General features: G+C 37.8%; 1 protein-coding gene across 1 annotated transcript in view; it reads left to right on the top strand.

Moving 5' to 3' along the window:
* Positions 1–21,876, top strand: part of CDK14 (cyclin dependent kinase 14) — a gene marked incomplete at both ends in the record, with an annotated part of 254,136 nt that overhangs the window by 70,650 nt on the left and 161,610 nt on the right. The window contains one exon of the mRNA XM_080339518.1: positions 11,002–11,247. Within this exon, the coding sequence (XP_080195644.1) occupies positions 11,002–11,247 (246 nt within the window). The remainder of the gene's footprint in view (positions 1–11,001; positions 11,248–21,876) is intronic.

The following is a 21,876-nucleotide window of genomic DNA, read 5'->3' as shown; positions in this document are numbered from 1 at the left end:
CTTTCCTTGTGGCATTGATCTGCCTTGAAAGCTGCATTTCTCAAACTGTAGGGTTGTTGACCTCAGAGATGAAGCATCTAAGAGCAGAAGAGATTTCTTTCTTGGTAGTTGAACGAAACTTCAAAATGCATTAGCAGAATAAAATAAAGAACTCTCATTACCTAGTTTTTATTCTAGCTTTTGCTATAGGTAGTAAAAAAGGAGCCTTGGAAGAGAAGGAAAGAAAAAAGAACAAATGCAGAAAAAAAGGGAAGGGAATTAAGTTGTTGTTATTATTGTTATTGCTATTATTATTATTAAGGAATTGGCCTGAATGAACGAAGAAGTGCAAACCTAGTTTACCATTCTAGGCTTGAATTATTTCTTGGGAAGCCCTTTTTAATAGTCTGCTGAAGAGAATGTGAGACAACCATTGATTTGTAAAGGATGGTACAGCATGCAGCTTCAGTGCAATGAAGGTTGTTGTCATACCTGAAAGAAAATGGTTGTAAGACTTTTCCACCCGAAAATGCATGTTTTGCAAAGACAATTGTATAACCCATCCTGTTACGTTTTTCTTTTTATAAGAAAAGTGCTTTTCAGCATATATATGAAGGTCAGTTTTGAGTTGTTAAACTATCTTTGTCTGACTTTTCAGTCTGAAAAACACTCTCTGGTTCATTATAATTATAAATTAAGTTTTTATCTCATCATGTCTCATTACTTTCATCTGACTTCTGGCTCACCAAATAGAATTTAGCTGACTTCTGAGTTGGGTAGTTGGGCTTTAGTCTTATATAATCAGTTGCATGACCAGATCTGACCAATAGCAGTATTTCTGTTGTAGTCCCTGCTTGTAGAAGAACAACTCTAGTTTTTATTTTGCAACAGAAGTGCTTGATGGTGCCTGTGAAAGAATCAAGAGACTTGCCAGGATAGGCAAAGGAGCCTAAAGAAACGAGGAAGAACCTATTTTCAAGTCATGGAGTTGTTTACCATTTATTTTCTCAAAAAACCTTACCAACACCATCTCAGAATTTAGCAAGAATAGGCATTTTGCTGTCAAGTCTCTCAAGATTGCTCACACTTGAACGTTGCAGTGGGAAGACTTACTGCACTTATGGATATACTTTAGATAACTTCATGATTGAGGGGAGTGTTGGAGGATAGAATAAAATTATAAACCTGTAAACTCAGAAAGACTTAATATTTAATGTTCATACAGAACTACTAATAATGTGCTTATGGAAAGAAAACTGTATGAACTTGCACTAGTGCATGCAGCCATCTGTTGGAGCAGGAGGCTGATATGGGAAAGGGATTGAAAATATTTTTTTAATCTTTATTTTTAAATGCTGTTCATATGGTTACAGAGGAGGACAGACAACAGATACAAATGGGTAACTAAGTAGGAGTATAGAAACCACCTGTCACAATTTCATGGGAGGGTGTTTATGCATAGACACTTTCTCCACCACTTTGCTGGTTACCAAGGAGTTGCTGGCTGGCGCCTGGTGCTGGAAGCCGCCTCTCCCACATCAACACCTCTGCTGGTCTGCTCCTCTGCCCTCCTGTTTGGTTCAGTGAAGGAATGACCCACCTACTTTGGGATGCAGTAACTCTTGAACCAGGTTAATGGAAGCAGTAGCCTGGTTTGAACTACAGGAATAGCTTGAATAGCCTATTACATGCCACTTACATTGAGGGAAACCTGAGCATTTTGCAAGTAAAAGGAAGAATTTATTTGCCAGGCTTTATAGCTAACACAGTTATTGTATTTTGGGGCATAAGTACAGAAATAGACCAAAACGCCCCTTTAGATCAGCTCTGTTGAGTTTCTGTCTCTTTTGATGTACGTTACAGGCTGTCAGGACTTCTGCACGACCTTTAGCTGAGACCCTGTCCTTAGGTGACTCCTCCTGATGACTGTTATCACAGAACAGGGTTTTACTTTGAGGACATATGTGGGCTTTTATAGACCTAAAATCTAATCTGGGTTCTCTTCAAAATCAGACTTTTTTTTTCCTGCAAGAAGAGGAACATCTACCTTAATGAACTGAAAACTCACTTTTCTGGAGTTAGGCTGTGCTATGAACAGAAAAAAAAAAAGAAATGTTCAGCTCCACCTTCTCATGTCCAAGGGATATACAATCATGTGCAGTAATTCCTAACTCCAGGATTGTGGTTAATTCAGAAATTATTCTAATACTTATGTGTTAATTTAGCAGAATAAATATGTGACATATTTGCAGGTCTGGTACAGTTGGAGTGGTGGTGAGAGGAAAAGAGTTGTGTGAGCACTGCCCATAATAACTTCCAGTATAAAACTTTATTTCTCCTTGAGTGAGATGTTTGAACTTTTCAGATTTATATGATCCAGGGATTCCTACTCCAGGTCTCATCAGTTGGCCTTTGTGTGAGAGTGACTTGTTTCTCACTTGACAATTCAGCAGACATTTAATCTGCTCATTGAATTCAGTGTTTCAGAAAAACATAGAGAATTAATGTCAGAGCTTCCAGTTCAAAAATTCCTCCATCTGGCACTTCAGTGACCTTTTTATATTTGCCTTCTTCCATATGACATAGACAGTTGGTTTAACATCAGCTTCAACTTCAGAAATAAAACAGCCATTTTTGGAGAGTGCCTTTGAGATGGGCTGTGGGAGATGTATGATAAGTTTGTGGTGGGTACAGCAAATAGCACACCCTGTTCCCAGATACCATTTTCAGTCTCTGAGCTCTGTTTTCAGTTGCATTTGTTAGTTCATAGCTAGCCTTTCTGGCAATCTCCGTGCTAAAATAAAGCTGAACAACTAATACCCAAGAATACGAATTGTAGTTCTGGGGCACAGTTGAGCATGTTACCTCTGGAGGTTGCTAGGGCCATCAGGACAGAAAAATAACAGCCTATTTTACAATAATCTTTTTCCTCACATCTTGCGCCCTTCCTTGTGTGACTGTTACTCTATTTCTTGTCCTTTGTTTTTCTCCTATACTTTTCTATCTTACTTAAGCTCTTCTGTGGATCTTTTAGCTGTGCCCATCAAACGTTCAAACCAAAGAGGTGGTGCTGGTGATTACAGGGAAGGGCGAGTGTTGAAGGACGTCTTTCACATTTGGACCTGATTGCACTGGTAGTTCTGGTATGAACTCGCTGGTGATGTCGTGCAGCATTACATGCTCTACTTCCCCTTTCAAAATTGTATTCGCTCCCTTATCTCATCACTCGTTCTTCCTTGATCTTTTCCTGCATTGTAGCTTTCTCACCAACTGAACTCTCTTCTTGACCTGTTTGTGTTTCTGCTTGTTGACACAGCAATATTTGCTGACCCTGTCTTCTCAGGAGAGTGCTACCAGCCGGGCCAAGAAGAAGTGGACAAGGCCTGTGGTTATAAAAAGAAAGAGCTGTCTCACTGCTTTGTTCTCCAAAAAGAATCATTCTCCAGGCAGTCGCATTTTTATTTTGAACAAAGCTGCTTGTAATACTCCAGAACATTCCCAAACTGTGTTTTATAAGTAGCAAATGTCAAATTCCAGTGCTGCCAGAATCTGCAGATGACTTGTGTAGTTCTCAATTGCCATGGTACCAAGGCACGATAGAAAATAACATGCTTATGAAAGATAATGAAAACTCATATCCAGATAGGATTTTTTTCAGTGAAAATGAATGCTGGCCTTATGCTTTCAGCAATTCAGCTGTTGGGTTCGTAGTCACTTGGCTATTTATGATTTTTTCTTTGTACATCTGTCAGCCAAATGCAAGTGCTAAGTCCTATTCTCTGTAATAATGAGTTTGCTGTGCTACCTTCCAGAGGGCTTTGGCTCTACAAATTATAATCTATATCCTCATAACATTTCACTTTAAAAAACCCAAGTGCTTTACAAAATTACTTAGTGCTCCCACTTTCTGCTAGTGATAGGGGCAAGATCATTATTACGAACAGAAAGATGGAATTGTGGAGAGGTTAAGTGGTTTACTTGCCTCAGGTCACTCAGTAATTTATTTATTTTTGCTTGGTGGGTGCTAGATCTTGGGTTCTCTGTGTCAGATCCTTTCATACTGCTTCTCTTGGAATGGTACAATTGGGGAAATTCAGATATTTTGTTCTAATATTTCAACAAGAATATTGGATGCTTGTTATGATATTTACCCAACCACCAACCACTTTTTCCCATGATGAACACAGTGGCAATGACCAATAGCAAATAGTAGATGGATGGCAATTTTTTAATATTTTATGTAAGCTCATAGATACTGCATGACCAAAGTAAATATTTGTAGGATGTTAAATGTAGGAATTAAAGAATAGATATAATGCATCTCCCTAAAAGATGTGATGAGCTTCAGAGTAGTATGTTTGTACACTATATAAACATCTTTAGTTTTTTTTCTTCATTGTGGTAGGATGTCTGGTCTGTCGTGCCAAAGTTGATTCTTATTTGTTTTTGAAGATATCTTTATACATATGAGTAAATTCCATTGATATAGTACAGCCTGTCTTTCACTAAGCACCCTAACAGATGATTAATTCAAGGGACAATCATGACTGGTTTTAAAATTCATGAACTGTAAGGACTAGAAATTACTTTCATGTTTTAACTGATCGCTCTCACTCTTTAAATGCTATATTGCTTTAAACAGGAAGTGAATTAATCCAGCAACCTTTAAGTCTAAGAATCATGTTTGTTTGGAACCACTTAATTTTGCCGACAGTGATGAAGTGAAAAAAAATCTTGCATTGAAACTGTATCACAATAACTACAATAACTAAATCTGATAAACCTTTTTTTTTTTTTTTTTTTTACATTAATCCCAAATGCAGATTAAGGAGTTTTGCTTGAAGTGATATAAGGTAATTCAAAGAGACATCTTTCTTTAGAAATGGGTCCATTGGTGTTTATACTGATTATTCTTTGTTTAATGGGGCTTATTATGGAAATTATGCATGGAGCAAAACCACACTTGTGATTTTTGTCTTTCACCTTCAGCATTGGTCTTTATGGGAGAAATTTGGCTATTTGCAGACATTATATCTTGAGCTATGGTAGGTACTGTGAAGTTAGGATGGGGGCAGAAAGAAACTATAGCCCAGTGATCCTTACTGATGGAATGATGACTATGGTTGTTTATCCTAGAGAAGCCTCGGGATCATCTCAAACTGACTGTGAGACCAAGTGGGAAAGAGGAGAAAAAAGACAGTGAAAGCTGTTTTGTTGTCTGTCTGTCTTCTGATTCTGATCAGCAACTAAGAAAGTTGCAAACTATGCTATGCTTTTGTGTGGTTCTAAGAAGAGGATTTTTGAAGTGCCCTTTCTTTAATGTTCCAGATATGTGGTAGTCACTTTTTTATTTTATAATAAAGAAAACCACAGAGCAACACTAAAATAACTTTTAATACCCAATTATACCAACATTTGTGGGGCTAATTTTTATTTTGCTTTACATTTCTACAATCTGTGACAGCACAAAGAATATTGGAATTGACATGAATATTCTGATTTTCTAGGTAAAGCGTCCCTTTGCTATTTCTTTCAAAAGTAGAGAAGAACTCTTCAGTCAACTGCAGTGACTATGCTGTAGGTTTTAAGTGGCAAAATTACTTCTGTCTCATCATCTTTCTTTTAGTCTTACCTTTTTAGTTGAGACTGAGTAAATAATTGTGGAGAAATTTTAAAAGTGGGTTTATTTCAGTCATCGGGGTGTGAAGAATGTGTGAGATACCAGTGGTTGCCCTGGTGACTAGTTGATGTATTGGCCTAGCTGTTTAGCAGCAGAACGTGGAACAACTTGGAGAAACACAACTGTGTATTTAACATTAATGACGCTTGTGTAAGAAATGTAACGGGCAGGATTTTCATAGACAGGTGCTTCTCTTGGATCACCCCTGGGCTCACAGACATCTTTTCTTGAAGGCTGGGATCAGGAACTCTCAACTACTAATACAGTTACCTCGATGGGTAGGAACAGTCATTGCTATTTTCAGATTAAATCCTTTCCCACAAAGACACAAAGTCCCTGGACAATTTCCAAATGCTACTTTGGAAGTGCTTTTCCAAACAGTAACTTTAAATACAAAAAACGAGTTTCTGTAGGACCTCTCTGTTCTCTGTGGAGAAGGACAAGATTCTTTCCAAAGGCACGTTGGGTGTTGGAGCCTAGTTTAGGTTTTCTGGGACTTTCATCTCGTAACCAAAGCAGACACTTGGGGGATGAATGTCCTACATGTGAAGTTCTCCGGTGTGAATACCGTACATACCATTACCATTGCATTGTTTTACCTTTTTTCCATGTAGGAAATACATAAATATATATTAATTTATCATCTACCCCTTGTTCCTGCCCCTCTGTTGCCATTTTTGCCAACATCTGTTTTTCAGCCTGCTTCTCCAAGGTACCACTGTTGAGATTCCTGCTAGGCAGGACTGTAGGTGGCATAAAGCACCTGTACCCTCAAGTTTCCATATCTGGGGCCACCAAATGTGCCCAGAGTCAGAGGTGGTGAATCGGTTATTCAGTTCCTTGAGCCTTTACTATCTGATATAAGGTTTGAAAGGATGGTAATATCTGCTTGAACAATCCTTACATGAGACAGTTTTTTGGCGTGTTACCTGTTCTACTTGTAATAATCTGTAGTTGTTAAATGTGTTGATTGGCCTATTTTTAAATCCTGTTTCCTGTAAAGAAGAGAGAGAGCATAAATGAAGATCCAATTCCTCTGCTGCCCATAGTTGTGAGATTTGCTGGCAGAAATACCTCTTCTGAAAGTGATAACTGTGATTTCATTGCATCACTTTTAAAAGCTGAATAGCTTCTGAAATAGTTAATACTTCTGAAAGTTACGCTTTGAATGTTGTTTGTGGTGGGAGAAGTATTAATACCAAATCATGGCGGTAACTCCAGAAGGGCAAAGAATCACTTAAAAGTGTTGACAAACGTTAGTGTTTACTTGTATGATGACTTTTGTTAAAGAAACAGTAATTAAAACTGCTTAAGGGCTTATGCTGTTTGATAGACAGAAGTTTCTTTAAATGTATATCGCATTGATACTAAAAAATTCTTGCCTCTTCTTTCTCTTGATTGCATTTTATAAAACATACTTGTCATCTTGTATATGACAAACCACGATGTCACCTGTATTGTCTCTATATTTGTTTGAGATAAGTTCTTGTAATAGTTAAGATGCCATTGATCACATCTTCATGTAGCACTGGTTTTAGGCTGTGGTGACATTTACAGCATCTCAATGAGTGTCTGGGCTCCACTGTTTTAAGTACAGCATTACATAGGTTAATAGAGCAAGGGCAAGGCTCTTACTCTTGGGTGGTTGGTTTTTTTTTTTTGGTAACTGTAGCTAATGCAGATATTCAACAAAATAATGCAGTTTTGAGGCTGCACTGGCAAGAGATAATTTCCACTACTTTCTGGATTGTCATCTTTATTGGAGTACACACAAGAGTAGTTCTGTGTGTGTAGGGTTAGTAAAAGAATAGTCCACACTCTGAAGAACCTGTGTCTTATGCAGATAAACAGATGAAATGGGGTAAAAAGAAAGGTCCTGTCTTAGAGATAGCAAAATGGATGCAGAGGAAAATTCTGACTAGCGCAGAGAATCACACGGGCTCATCTAAAAGAGGCTTAAGATGAACCTGTGTCCTTTGTAACAAATACTATGCTTTAGCTGGAAAAGGGTACTTACTCTCTTAGGGAAAAAGAAAGCTGTAAGTAAGAGGATAGGTTAGGCTTCTCTTGACTACCAGCAAGGAATTGGCAGGTGGTAGACAGTGGTTTACTGGTCTAAGAGCTTCTGGTGCTAAGTATTTGTATATATCATTTGAGACACTGAAATTTATAAGAATCATTTGTTATGCAGTACAAGAGAAAAATGATACTTCAAAGGCTGAATTAGTGTAATAGGAAAGTTCAAACCTATACTGTTCCCAAAATGTGATCTGGTCATGCTGGTGAGATCTGACATAATTTGTATGTGCAGGAAAATCTCCAAAATATGTTATGCATCAGTCTTGCTCAGTACACTGTTGCTTTTTTACATGATGAGTCACTATAAAGTCCTGCCATTAGCTGGAGCACAGGAGTGGCAGGTCAGGGCACCCACGGCCCGGGGCAAAGCAAGGCTATGGGTAGCTGAGCTCTTGCTGATGGAGGGAAACCTGAAATTACCTGAAATTAGCTGTGTAATTTTGAAGTTACAACCAGCGGTCATGACTGACATTTTAGACCTGCTCCTTTCAGAGTTCACCGAGCAGAGTTTGAGTGTCAAGTTGGAGTTGGCCAATCAATGGCAGAAAAACAACCGCTAAAATATCGTTTCTCTTCAGATTTTTATAGGCAGAGTAGACGAATTGGAAATGTGTACCCTTCAACAACAGCATAAACTCAGCTCTGTTGGCTTCACAGTGCGCTGTGGTCAGCAGTTGCTTGGAGAGAATGTTTTATTACTGTGAGGGAGCTATCAATGGAGGTGAGAGGGAAGTGATGAATGACAGCTCATGCCAGCACAGGCGGAAGCGCTGTGGTTGCAGAGTGGCCAGAGGAGTGTGGGGAGTCTCCTTGCTTTTGTGCTTCTCTGCAATCTTTAGTCTTTTCCACTGGTGCCAATGGTGTTCAGCCTGTGCCGCCAGCGCGGTGTTTGACTTCTGAGCGGGGGGCTGGTTGGTATACGGCTTGGTTTTAGTCTTTGCAAGGTTGAAGCTGGCTATTAGAAGATGATTGTGGGGATTTTACCCTACTCCAGATTTGGTCAAGTTATCTGACGATGAAGTAGTCTCCCTTCAATGTCTCATTCTGAACTAGTACTGCTTCCAGTAGAGATGATCAATAGGAACAGATGTCTTGCCCCCCTGCCCCCCCCTTTTTTTTTTAATTTAATGCTTTCTCAGCCTACATTAGAGCAAGGCATGGAGATTTTTCCTGTGGAAAAAGAAACTAGAAGCAGCACTCATGGAATCATTATCTATCGTATGTTTGTAGCAGTGGATTCTGAACATTTTAAGCTGTCACAGGTAGCCTTTGGTAATTTGAAAGCCAAGCAAATACAGCTTTTGAACTTTTTGTCCCTATCTCCTGCCCTTGTTTTCTAGATCATAGGATTTCATAGGCTGAGAAACGCTGATTTATTTGCAACCATGTTGATTAAGCAAAATGAAAGCACTGCTATTTTAATAGTAATTTCAGTTTACATTATGTTAAAACATCTTTGTTGGTAGCAAGAACACGGATCTGGAGAGGACAGTGGGAAGTATGTGGGTGCATGTCTGTGCATGTAAGTTGTTTAAGGGAAAAGAAGCCAATTAGTTCTACAAGAAGGCTAATTAAATATTCTTTGTGCAGCAGCTCTTTATCTTTTCTCTCTGAAGTAATATATCTTTTCTCTCTGAAGTAATAGACCAAATTACATAATTGCCTTAATTTTGGCCTGAGAGGGAATTATCATTTGTTATGAAGGGGGGCTATTCCTTTTCTCAGTTAAACCTTGGTTAAGTTTTAGTCTTGAGAGCCACTTTAATGAGAAGAAATGTGAACCTTTGTAAAGCCTGGTTTGTAATGCTAGTAGTGTCCTTCATTAGAATTGACCTGGTGTGTGATCGTTTGCCCAGATGGCACTGTGCAGGAAGTGTACTTTACATTTTTAATGTACAAAAGAAATCTTTGATCTGCTGTTACAGTGGATCATCAAACCCACAAAATATCGAAAACACAAGGTATAGCCACCTGATATTTCTATAAACAATTGAAATAACATGGCTTTCAAGGCAAAGAATTCCTCAAGGGTAATGGCAAAGAATAATTTATTGGAAAAGTTTGTATTGGAGATACTTTGAGTTATGTGTAATGGTAAATATTTCTTTTTTCATGTTAACTATTTTATGACAACAAGTTTTCAAAAATGGTTAGATTGTAAGTGCTTGAATGGAACATTAGACTTTTAAAATTGTCTGTATGTGAACAGTATGGTTGACAGCAAATTAACACCATCTATCCTTAAATACTGGCAAATATATTGGAAAAAGTACATTGTAGATTCTTTTGATTTGCCTTATGATTTAAGGAGCCTCTTGGGTCTGCTTGCATCACACTTTGTAGCTTTTCCCTGTTGCTTGAAAGCTAAAATTATTTATTTTCTTCCCAAGTAAAAGTTGTCTTTTGGGTGACAAGAGAAGCTGAGGCCTCAAATACAACGCCCCCACCAACTGTGTGATTTCAAAAAAGGTCTTACATGTTGAAGTGTATTAAATTTTAAACCATAAATGTACATGACTGGAGTATCTAAGTTTGCTGTTCTGCTCATTTAGTTCTTTTGAACTAGCAATAACATATTTTGGTATCTCAAGCAGCAAACTGCAGTCTTCGGGGCTGGCAGAGTCATACTTCACAGTAACAAAGAATTGAACTTCTCTACTTTAGTGTGCCATTAAGCTGCAGTCTCACGTTTCACAGCCTGGGAATTGATTTACTGATTTGATTTCCTGAGACATATGGTGAAAATAATAATAACAACACTGTATAAGCATTATTTAAAAATAAAATAATATATTGGTATTAGATCTTTGGCAGACCAACATCGAAATGCACACACAGGCTACCATCATTTATTTAAGCTAAGTCTCATTCAATTTTAAACAAATGGAAGTCAATACTGCTTGTGGATACCGGTGGCTAGATTGGAAAAAGTAGTGAAGTGATATTGTTGACAAGAATGCATTGTATAAGAAAACACAAATGTATGAATTTTATCTATGTTGCTCTTCTGTCTTTTTCAGGATCTTTGAGTACACTATACAAAGATAGGCTTTTTATTGTTATGATTGGTTATGATTGTGGTATGTTTCCCCTATGTAAAGTGCATGCCCATGTAAAATGCATGTGGTGTTTGCAATTTTAATGTAGAAATAGAAAATAAATGCTTATGAAGTCCACTGCCTTTTTTTATGCTGGTTGATATATGGATCGACACAGACTTTAAGCCTGTTATAGTCAATGAATGCTGTTTTTTTTCCTTTCAGATATGTGTCACAAAGATGTCTACACGGAACTGCCAGGGGATGGATTCAGTGATCAAACCTCTGGATACAATTCCTGAAGATAAAAAAGTCCGGGTTCAGAGGACGCAGAGTAGTTTTGATCCATTTGAGAAACCAGCTAATCAAGTCAAGAGGGTTCATTCGGAGAACAACGCTTGCATTAACTTCAAAACTTCATCTGCAGGGAAGGAATCACCTAAAGTCAGGCGGCACTCCAGCCCCAGCTCTGTAAGTGCGCAGTTCTGACACCTGCATGTGGTGGAATTAATAACACCAGAGAAAGGTTTTCTTTCTTAAGAAGGAATTGGTTCCTTGGAAACAAACCAAAACCTTGTGGCTGCTATTTAAGATGTTTCCCATAAATATTTGTAGTATTATATATGAAATAGAATATAAAAACAGAACTTGAAAAAAAAAAAAGTATTTTAAAATTCCTTTCAGATACTATCTAGGGTGTCTTATGGGATTTCCAAGCATTTTCCCCTCCTGATCCTGATATGGCATTAGAGTTGCTATAATGTTTATGTTGCAAATTTTGCAGAGGATTGCTTATTTATGAAGAGGAATTATTTCCCGTGAAGTTTAGGAAACCACATGAATTGTCTTTTTGACTTTTAGATTTAGGTTTTAGAGAAACATATCAGATCTGACAAAGTTTGTTTATATTTAAAATTCTGTTTTTAAAATCAAGTAGTAAAACTGACATTTATTTCCATGTCAGAAGCTGTGTGTGTGTGTGTGTGTGTGTGTGTGTGTAAAAGAGAGAAGGGAGAGAAACGACTGAGAAGGGCTTGACAATACATCATCATTGTTGTTTTATTCTCAAGTATTTTGAAAGAAACCAGATAAATAAAATGTCATACCTTTCATGAATAATGCCCAGAACAGATTTCCCCCAAAGACTTTCAAAATTATTGAAAAACTATTTCTGTTATGCTTTGGCAAGAAAAATCCATAATAAATGTGACCTTTGAGTTGAAGACTATAGATCTAAGCAGAATGGATGTAACACTTTGAATCTTAGTTGGCATGAAATAATTTAAAAGGTTGATTGCCTTTTTAATTTTCTTTCTTTTTTTGTTTTGTTTTGCTTTATCTTCTGAACATCTTCTGTCCTCCCTACAGAATTTTGACTCAATCCTGTCAAGCTTCTAAGAAAAAATGACAGAAATTCATTTTCTATAGATGAGCTTTGTTTAACCCATGTGAATTTAACAGATAAGATGTCATGCCTCCGGGGGACTGTCCTTTTTAGAAAAGGTTACATTTTAAAGTGTAACCACCCATAGCAAAAACAAATTTGCTTTCTCATCATTGCCTGGCATTGTATAGCTGCTGCCAAAGATGTCTCCAGTGTGTTCCAGATGAGCCCGTAACAAGGAGTTCTTACCATAAAACTTTTACACTTGTTAAGGATGGATGGAGCAGTTTGCACCATGTTTATTTGTGTGTGATGCCTGATTATCGTTTGGCACCATAACTGTCAATTTAAATTACCTTAAGTCCTTCCATAAGTTTTTTGCTGTATTAACTCACTCCCTATCTTTGCTCTTTTTATCTTGTTCCTCCTAGAAACTATTACTGATTTCTGTTAATGCTTTATGTACTTCTTTTCTGTTAAAACTGAAGTTTTTTATTTGCTTTATTTCCTGAAATTTGAAACAGACTTTTTTTTTGAAACTGTGTTATTGGCATCTTGTTCTTTTCCAGAGACCTGGTACTCTACTGATCTGTGCAATCTCCTGTGATCCCAGTATTTTCTCATGTAGATTTAATGCTTCCTCTACCAGTATGCTGCTGGTTGGAGCCTGAGCTATTATTTATAAGAACATACACTTTAGCTAATGTTTTCCTATGCTGACTCACACAGACTTGCTAGGGTTTTCTCATGTGTTAAATAAAGCAGATGCATAGGAATTTCCTGAAACACAATTCTGATTTCTTAACTTCCCATAATTCTCCCTGATTTTTATAGGTCTATTCAGTCAACTCACTTCTTCCTTCTGCTTCAAGGCATTGTTAGTCAGTTTTTGACCCTTCCCCACAAAGAGTCCTCTGAAGAACATCTGGCAAGGAATAATTTATGATTATTACACATGTTCATGTCAATGAATAAGGAAGAGCAGAACCTGCCAGCAAAAGCTGGTGTTAGCCCTCTGCTGATTGCAGGTCACTCATGGTCCTGCCTGGACCTAAGTTCAGATGCCCAGAGCCCAAATCCGTTGCCTCAGGCAGGAGGTGTTCTGGTGCACTGAGCATATGCCTGTGTGGTTAGTTGCAGGAATTTGTCATTCTCTGGTTTTGAATTACACTTGAATTGACAAAGGGTTTTGAGTTTCATTTTTTCTAGTCCTGATGTTGTGTAGCAGATGCCTTTCCTGCTTCCTCTTCTGATTATTATTTTTCTTCCATGTCAGAGGACTGCTACATATTCTCCCTTATTGAGCTATAACTTGATTATCTGGAAATTCTTCTGCTATATACATGATACCAGTCTGAATGGACATTTCAGTTTCTGTAAATGTTCTTGAGCATGCTATGCCCTCTGGGTTGTACTAGCTACAGTTGTGTAGTTGTGTTTCAGTTTTGACTCTGCTTTCTATAACCTTTTTTTCAAAGCTACTCTAATAGATGTATGCTACCTTCAGTTTGTACTTTCTACACTTGATTACTAGAGGAACTGAATTAGAAATACGCTTCTGTTCAGTCTCCTCCCTTTCATTGTTTAAGTCCTCTGTAGCCATCAGGTGGGGAAGTGATGTCCCAGGTACGTGGATGAGGCTTGCAGTTTCCATATCACTGCTTCTGCTCAGGTGAAAGTCCTTTATCTATCTCAGAAATAACACTTTTCAAGATGCAACCTGAAAGACCTCATTCATGATGTCTTGGAGCATTAGGTTCTGTTTTGATTAGTCTCAGAAGCCTCATTAGCTCTCTGACAGATATCAGCTTCAATGTTTGGTGAAGATTATGAAATAATACTCCACAGGTGGCATGTTACCCATTTTGTGTTTTCGGTACCTTCTAAATGCTCTACACTTTGTGATGGGAAAGATGGCACACACACAGGTTTGGGGAAGCTGGAAATCTTTGTCTCTGCCACAGATCGTCACTTGGAAAATAAAAAATTTGCTCTGGAACATGAAGTAATTTTCTGCAGTTAATGTTACACCTCGTTGCAACCTGGTAGAAGTCCTGTGTCGTTAATTAGTGCAGTAGCATACAGACAGAAGTTAGCATGCTATTTTTTTGTTCTTACAAGACAATTTTTACACTTATAGTCTTTCCACCTGACATTTACATACTCTTTATGTAAAACAGTCACATTGCATTGCATTTTCTTCCCCCTTTCTTTTCAACATAATAAAACATCTATGAGTGTGATTTCCAAACTGTTTAAGCTGGTTGAAACTGCCATTGTTCTGGAATGAAATTTCCAGCAGAACAAGCTTATCCTTTTATCACATCAGAATAATGGATAATATTGACCTTGGAGGTAGTGAAGGAGGTGTTTGCCTTCCTGTGTATCACCTGTCAGCCACTGTTAGAAGAAGTGAACTTCGCTTGGCAAACCTTTGATCCAGCCCAACACAATATATATATGTGTATATGTATTATATACCCATAGCTATAGATGTGTGTACTTGTCTATCTGTGTTTATCTTCATAAAAATCTTTTGCTGAGTCTTTTGCTTTTCAGGGGAAGAAACTTGCTTTTCTTTTCTCCCTAACTGAAGAAATGTCAAAGCTACGAAATAAACTGGACCAAAAAAAACCCCAAAACCCCAAATCAAAACACAAAACAAACAAACACACCCCCCAAAAAACAACCAGACAAACCCAAACAAAAAAAAACACCCAAACCAAACCCCCACAGCTTAAAAACAAACACATCTCAGTCTTCCCAAAATAACACTGACTTTGGCAGGAGGTTTGCCTCTAATCCTATGAAAGTTTTATTTGAGATCCGTGCCCTTTAGGCATGTGGCCTTATTTATTTTTCTCCAGTGCAAGGTGAAGTTCTTTTGTATTCAGTGTACATATTTATACACTAAAATAGTAGTTTTGCACAGTATGTAAATAGAATATTGAAAGTGTTATAAGCTAGCTATCTGGTCAAGGTTTAGTTACTTAGTAATACATATCAGTTTGTTCTCTTTGAATGACTTAAGATCCATGGCTAAGGTGTATGTATTACCTTTTGGTTACTTTTCAAAAACTAAATGCAGCAAAACACTAATCTTCTACTAACTCACCTAAACGTAATATTAAATAAATGTAAACATTCAGATAAAAATTATTCAATAAGTGATAGATTACTGCATTGTTTCTGGCCTCTTTTGGGGAGAGCAGCTTCTCCTCTGTTTCTGTAACCTCTATTAATTTTCAGTCCTGCATGAACTGATCCTATTAACACGTAAATCAGTTGCATAAGAAATCTAATTTTAAAGCAGACACTAAAGTCAGATTTTTGTCTAAAAGGTAGGCATCATTTCTGTCAGCCTAAATGCTTGGTGTGCTGTTCTCGCCTGTCTTCCTCTTCAGGTGTATGCAACCTTCCCCAGTTTTAGGAACCTGTTAATTACTAAGGTAACTGCATCTTTCCTGGTTGATACTTTTTACTGAGGCAAGATCATTTCAGAGTTCAATGCAGAGAGTGGATTTTTCTGTTCTGGCACAAGGGTAGCTTTAATAGTCATTAACCTGGAGATATACTGTGACAGTTGGTCCAGTTCCTGTGCTTTAATAGCCTGGAGAACAAGTGGACAGCTATAAACACGGCACCCAGCCCTTTAACAAAGAGCTCTATGGTTGCTCTTGCTCAGGTTGTTCTTAATTTAGGGCTGCATGTTATAAGGTTAGAAAGATGCCAGCAACAGGACAGTATCAAACAGTGGTACAGCTCGGATTAATACTCAGTTGTTGATTGTTGAACATCTTTGTTTCCCTTGAACATTGCCCTAGAAAACAGTCCAACTTGCAAGGTTTAAAACAGAAAGAAAAAAGTGTGATCAAACTGACCTGTTATTGTACATAGGATAAAACCTTAAGAATGGGAGCTAATTACTGTGAAACATGTGAATGGTTTTGTAAAAGAAACTTTACTGTTGTGTCAAAGAAGACAAAATATACATTGGTTAAAAAACCCCAATATCTTCCATTCTTGTGATTTAATCTCAGTTAAGCCTCTTGGCCTATGTTTTACTTTCAAGTTTTTCTAGTAATGAATTTATTTCTTTGGAGGCATATAACAAAACAGATCTTCAGTTTTGATTTTCAATAATTTACAGTGATACTGTGAACATAGTATTTTCCCTTAGAGGATAGGTTTATATTGAAGTTTAATATCCGGCAGTTTCAGAAAAAAAAAAAAAAGAAGCTATTTAAAACTTAGGCTCAGGAGTGTGCCAGTTAAGTGTGACATTCACAAGCTGTTTTGCAGTTATGAAAAATGCATGAGAACATAACCCACACAGCTTCTATAAGAATAGTCAGGTGATTTTCAGTGTAATTTTCCATTAAAGCTTCCTTTACTACATGGGTTTTGAAAATTTCCAAGAAAGAGAAGTATTCACATGGCAAGGTAGTGCAAGGACTCATAGTGCAAGATCTGGGATTAAACCTGTTATCCTTTCTGCAGTCTGTTTCTATAAAACGGCTATTTGAAATGACCGGGTCAGAAGAGACAGTTTCCTCTCATTTCTTTTTTTCTCTCTGTTATTTTTAATACTCTCATGTCAGTTTGAAATACTAGCTTGTTCTATTTCTGTATTCACCATTTTGGCATTCTCTTTCTATCCTTGTTACTATGATCTGTATTTCCTTAACCAGAGGGAAAAAAAAAAATCTAATCTTGGTTACTGTAAGCTGTACTGCTAAAGATGCTCACTCCCCATGCTCAGTGGTGCTCTTAGACTAGTCTTGCACTGGAAAAAATGTAGACTAATAGGAGAAATACCTTAATAGATATATTGTTTTCAAAGAAAGTGATGCATAAAGGCAAACAAGCGAAACTCCCAATGCATTTCCTGAAGGGAACATGCACCGTTCTACATGCCAGTTGCCAGTGTCCTCTTGGGGATAACACGATCCACTACAACCTGTGCTGACTTTCACAGTGACTTGGGATTATGCTCAGCTCTTCAGAGGCATGAGGGTCTTTACTCCCTTCTGTCTTAGTTATTTATCTGTCTTTCCTGTTTCAGTTGTCTGGAGTATTTCTCCCTAGCATGAAAATTCACTTTCCAGTGATTTTCCAGTGGTATCAATTTCTTGCTGACTGGTTGTTTACTGTCTATTTAATTTTTGCCCCTTAAATAGTTCAGTCTCAGTCGCACATGCACCTGTGTTTTATTTTTTTCTTAGCTTTGAAAGTTCATTTTTTTTGTAGCAAATGCAAAGCTCTAATGCTGAACAACAGGCTTCTTTATGCTTAAGTAGTCCCACTGAGATCTCCCTTTGGCTTGTATCCAACAAATAATGATGAAATTTTCCTAGAAAAGATTTGAAGGCTTTAATTACCTAAACAAAAAATTAACATATTCAGTAAATAACCAGTTTTCAGACATGGTGAAGATTGTCCTTTTATCACAGTCACATTATGTCACAACGTGTTTTGGTCAAAAGCCAGCTGAATATGAGCCAGCAGTGTGCCCAGGTGGCCAAGATGGTCAATAACATCCTGGCTTGTATCAGAAACAGTGTGGCCAGCAGGACTAGGGAAGGGATCATCCCACTATACTGGGCACTGGTGAGGCCACACCTCAAATCCTGTGTTCAGTTTTGGGCCCCTCATTACCAGAAAGACCTTGAGGTGCTGCAGAGAGTGCGAAGAACAGCAACAAAGTTGGTGGAGGGTCTGGAGCATAAAGTCTGATGAGGAGCAGCTGAGGGAACTGGAGCTGTTTATGCTGGAGAAAAGGAGGCTGAAGGGAGACCTTATCGCTGGCTACAACTACCTGAAAGGAGGTTGTAGCGTGGAGGGTGTTGGTCTCTTCTCTCAAGTAGCAAGTGATACAACGAGAGGAAATGGCCTCAAGTTGCACCAAGGGAGATTTAGATTGGATATTAGGAAAAACTCATTTGCAGAAAGGGTTCTTGGGCATTGGAACAGGCTGCTCAGGAAAGTGGTTGAGTCACCATCCCTGGAGGTGTTTAAAAGACATGTAGATGAGGTTCTTAGGGACAGAGTTCAGAGGTGGACTTGGCAGTGTTAATGATTGAACTGGGTGATCATAAAGGTCTTTTCCAACCTAAATAATTCTCTGATTCTATTTTGGTCTTTTAGAGGATTAAAACACAGCAAGGAGGAGTAAGAAGAAAGGAAAATTAACAGTGGTAGAAATGTTGTAATGTCAGGTCTTCAAAAAGTAGCTTTGAACAAACATCTGTCACAATGTCTGTATTCAGCCAAAATTAGGGTAAAGTTAATACTCTATTCTGTTGCGAAATCTTGTCTGGGTCAAATGGGAGGGTTGCACCAGCTTTCTAAAATATAGGGGAACTGGTTGTGAGTTTGCTGCTTGTGAGATATGCCAGTGACTGATGCAAACACTGTACATCTATAGATCTCACTCGCTACATGTATTTTAGTCAAGGCATATGTTTTTAACAGAAATGGTTGAAAATGATAGCATAATGTGGAGAAATCTGAATAACAAAATTCATGGCCATGAATCTGAAAAAATAACTTTATGGAAAGGGGAGTGCAATAACAAAGTAAAGTAGGCTGAAATGGTTATAATTTTCAGCAGTCATATAGAACTTCAAATTATTTAGATCCATTCTGTAGTCTTTTATTTACATCCTTTGAGGCTTAAAATTTTCATATCTTTGCATTGTCTCCATCAGTCTTCACCTCCTTTATAGTCCAGAAACAAAAGGAAAGGTAAGTAGTATCTGAAATTACTACATTTGTAAGCAATTTGTAATTGTAGGTTTGAATTAATGTGTGAGGCTTCATTAAAAAAAAAATAATCAGAAAATGCTGGAGAAATGGTAAATTTGTCCCTCCATTTACTAGAGTAATTGCATGTGCTGAGTGAGATCTGTCTTGGTGTTTCATTAAGAAATGCCATGCAAATTCGTTTGCAAAGTCTTCTGCTGCCTCAGAATTTATTTAAATTTTTGGGGTAAAATGCTCTGAAGTGCTTTTCTGCACCAGACACTTTAAAAAACTGGAAGTTTTTAAATATGACAATTGAAGGAACAATAATGTGTATTTCCACAAAGGGAGGTCTAATACTGTGAGAACATGGGCGATCTCATCTGGTGATGCAGGTGGACGAGAGCTGAGCTCCACCACAGAGGTGCTGTACCCTGGAAAGAGGAAAGCATGGGCCACGGGGTGTTACTGCACATGGGTGGCTCGTGTTTGGCTTCTGTTTTTTCTGGTCTGCTCTTGCCCAGCATGAGCAGGAACTGGATAAGTGGTCTGGGCTGCTTGAGGAGGGTGGCAGGTCAGCCTTCCTGCTCTAGAGCTGAGCCCTGGGCCCTGAGTGGTGTTGCCTCTGAGGACAAGATAGTGGAAACCATCACCTCTTCAGCACCATCAGGTTGAACTATCTTCCCCATACTGCCAACGCCAGCTTTAGTGTTTTGCCTATTCTTGGTGAGATTGCAGCAGCTTCCAGGAGGAGAATGAGTGAAAAGACATGACCTTCAGTCTGTGCTTCTGGCAGCTGGGCTACAGAGAAATGAGCTTGAGGTTGCAGGAATAATTACTGTAGATGATCTACTGTGTGGTAATGGATTAAAGGTATCCTGTTTCCTATCAAGATCTTAAGGCATTACAAGCTGTTGTGACCTTTATATTATGGTTTCCAGTGATATAAAATAAAAGCAAATCTCAGTGTGAAAATAGGAATGGATGTGAAACACATGTATAAACTCTGTCCTTTTTCTTTCATGCTATGATGAAACCAACAGTGAACTGTTAACTAGGGCAGCATTTCCACTCTAAACAAAGCTACTCACTGAGTGTTCACTGCAGCCTGCCATTTGGGAAATACTTTGCCAACCCTCTTCATTATATGGGAGACACTTAAAAACATAACCACTTTTTTCTATAGTTTTGTAATGTTGCATTAGTCCATAATTGGATACTCAAATTAGGTTACTTGAATAAATATTTTATTCACTTCTATTAGTGACATATATAATGAAATGGTGATTAAAAAAATAAAAAATTTGTTTCTAACAAGCTAGAATGAATTTTTCAAGCACAGATTGGGAACTGAGGATGTTACTGCCTTATCTATAATGAGTTATTCCAAACAATGCAAGAGGAAAAATATCGAAAGAGTTCCCATATAGCAAATTTTCATCAGTCTATTAATACTTTGGAATTGAATAGCAAAATAATGGTTGTTCTGGGTATTAGAAGGAGATGAAAGGGCTCAATTTTGCAAACATACCTGTGTATATACTGCTGCTATTCAATAGAAAGCTGGGATATTAGTCTAAAAATGGTATATATATGCTGAAATGCCAGGATTTTGGTTTAGAACAAATGTAGAATAGTTGAGTAAGAGAATTTTTGCATTTTCTGGCTAATAGTTAATTGAGTGTAGTGGAGAGGTATGAGGTACCAAGTCATCTTACCTGGGATATTCTTGTCTGTTTAAACAGAAGTAATTTTTAGGCTCAGTTGATTTAAAACTTTTGACCCTGGTTTTAGAGGACTTTATACACAGGTGTGTCCTGTACTGTGATGTTTGTTTCCTTTCAAAAAACTGAAACTTCAGTACTTTTTGTAAATCAGGCGTAAGATCCTAAATGTGTGTGTACACTGTGTGCAGCTGCTTGAGAGTCTTCCAGTTGAATTCAACCCTAAACATGCTAGATTTGCCTGGCTGCTTTTCTTTATAATGGTATAACAAGCGTACTAACAAATCAGTCACTGTATGTAATATGAGCATCAGTGCTGACCCTCCAGAATTTCTGCTCTGTACTCTTTTGGTGGTTTAGGTACAGGACATCTGAGCACTGCAGTCTAAAATATATGTAGATAACGCTGAGGGCAGCTGCAGGTCATTTTTTGCAGTGTCCTTCTGGTTTTGGGGAGGGGGGATGGGGAATGAAAGGCTCTTTCCTTCTAGACATCTGAAAAATGGGGAAATCTGGGAAAATACGATGCCTTCAAAAAACTCAAACATTCTCTGAGAACTTAATAGGAAAGCTTTCATGTCAGGTGAATTCCTGTTTTTGCAGTGTTGTGGTGTTCTCTCCCAGGGCTGTGTAAAAGTGCGGACAGTACCAGTTCATCACAAAGGCCAGCTGAGCTATCTGGTCCTTTGAGCAAGAATCACTTGTTTGGTTGATGCAGTTTTAGACCCCTCACTTAGGCAGCAGATATTAAGGTTACAGGACTTCATTCAACTATGCTGCATATACATGCTACTAAAAGCATAGTGTGATTATATCCATAACCTGAAGACTGTAAACATAATTCAGAATCAAGATACTCTCATTATTGATGCTTTCCTGTAGTATTGTGACCACTATCTGAAAAATGTTTGATGTATGAGATATTAAGTACTTAGAGCAATGCTTTTGGATGGACTTTAGCCTAAAAAAACTAAGCAACTCTTTAAAATTGATTTTGTAAGGCAGATGAAGATTGTTGCTTAGATCTCTTAAAAAAGATAAGATGGCTTAGTTGTTAATGATATTTTTCCCTGTATGAAGTGTTATATGTGAAAAAAAAAAACAGAAAAGTCTCTTTGATTAAGAACAAAATCCTTTTGATATTTCCAGGGATGTAAGTGTATGGTTGATATCAGCAACCACCATCTGGGGTGTTGAATGATCTTTTATTTGAGTAGCCTATTATATTTTTTCATTAGCTCTGCTATT

The sequence above is a fragment of the Nesoenas mayeri genome (assembly GCF_963082525.1).
Source record: "Nesoenas mayeri genome assembly, chromosome: 2".
Lineage (NCBI taxonomy): Eukaryota > Metazoa > Chordata > Aves > Columbiformes > Columbidae > Nesoenas > Nesoenas mayeri.
Note: the sequence above shows the minus strand (reverse complement) of the source record. Positions and strands in the feature narration are given on the sequence as shown.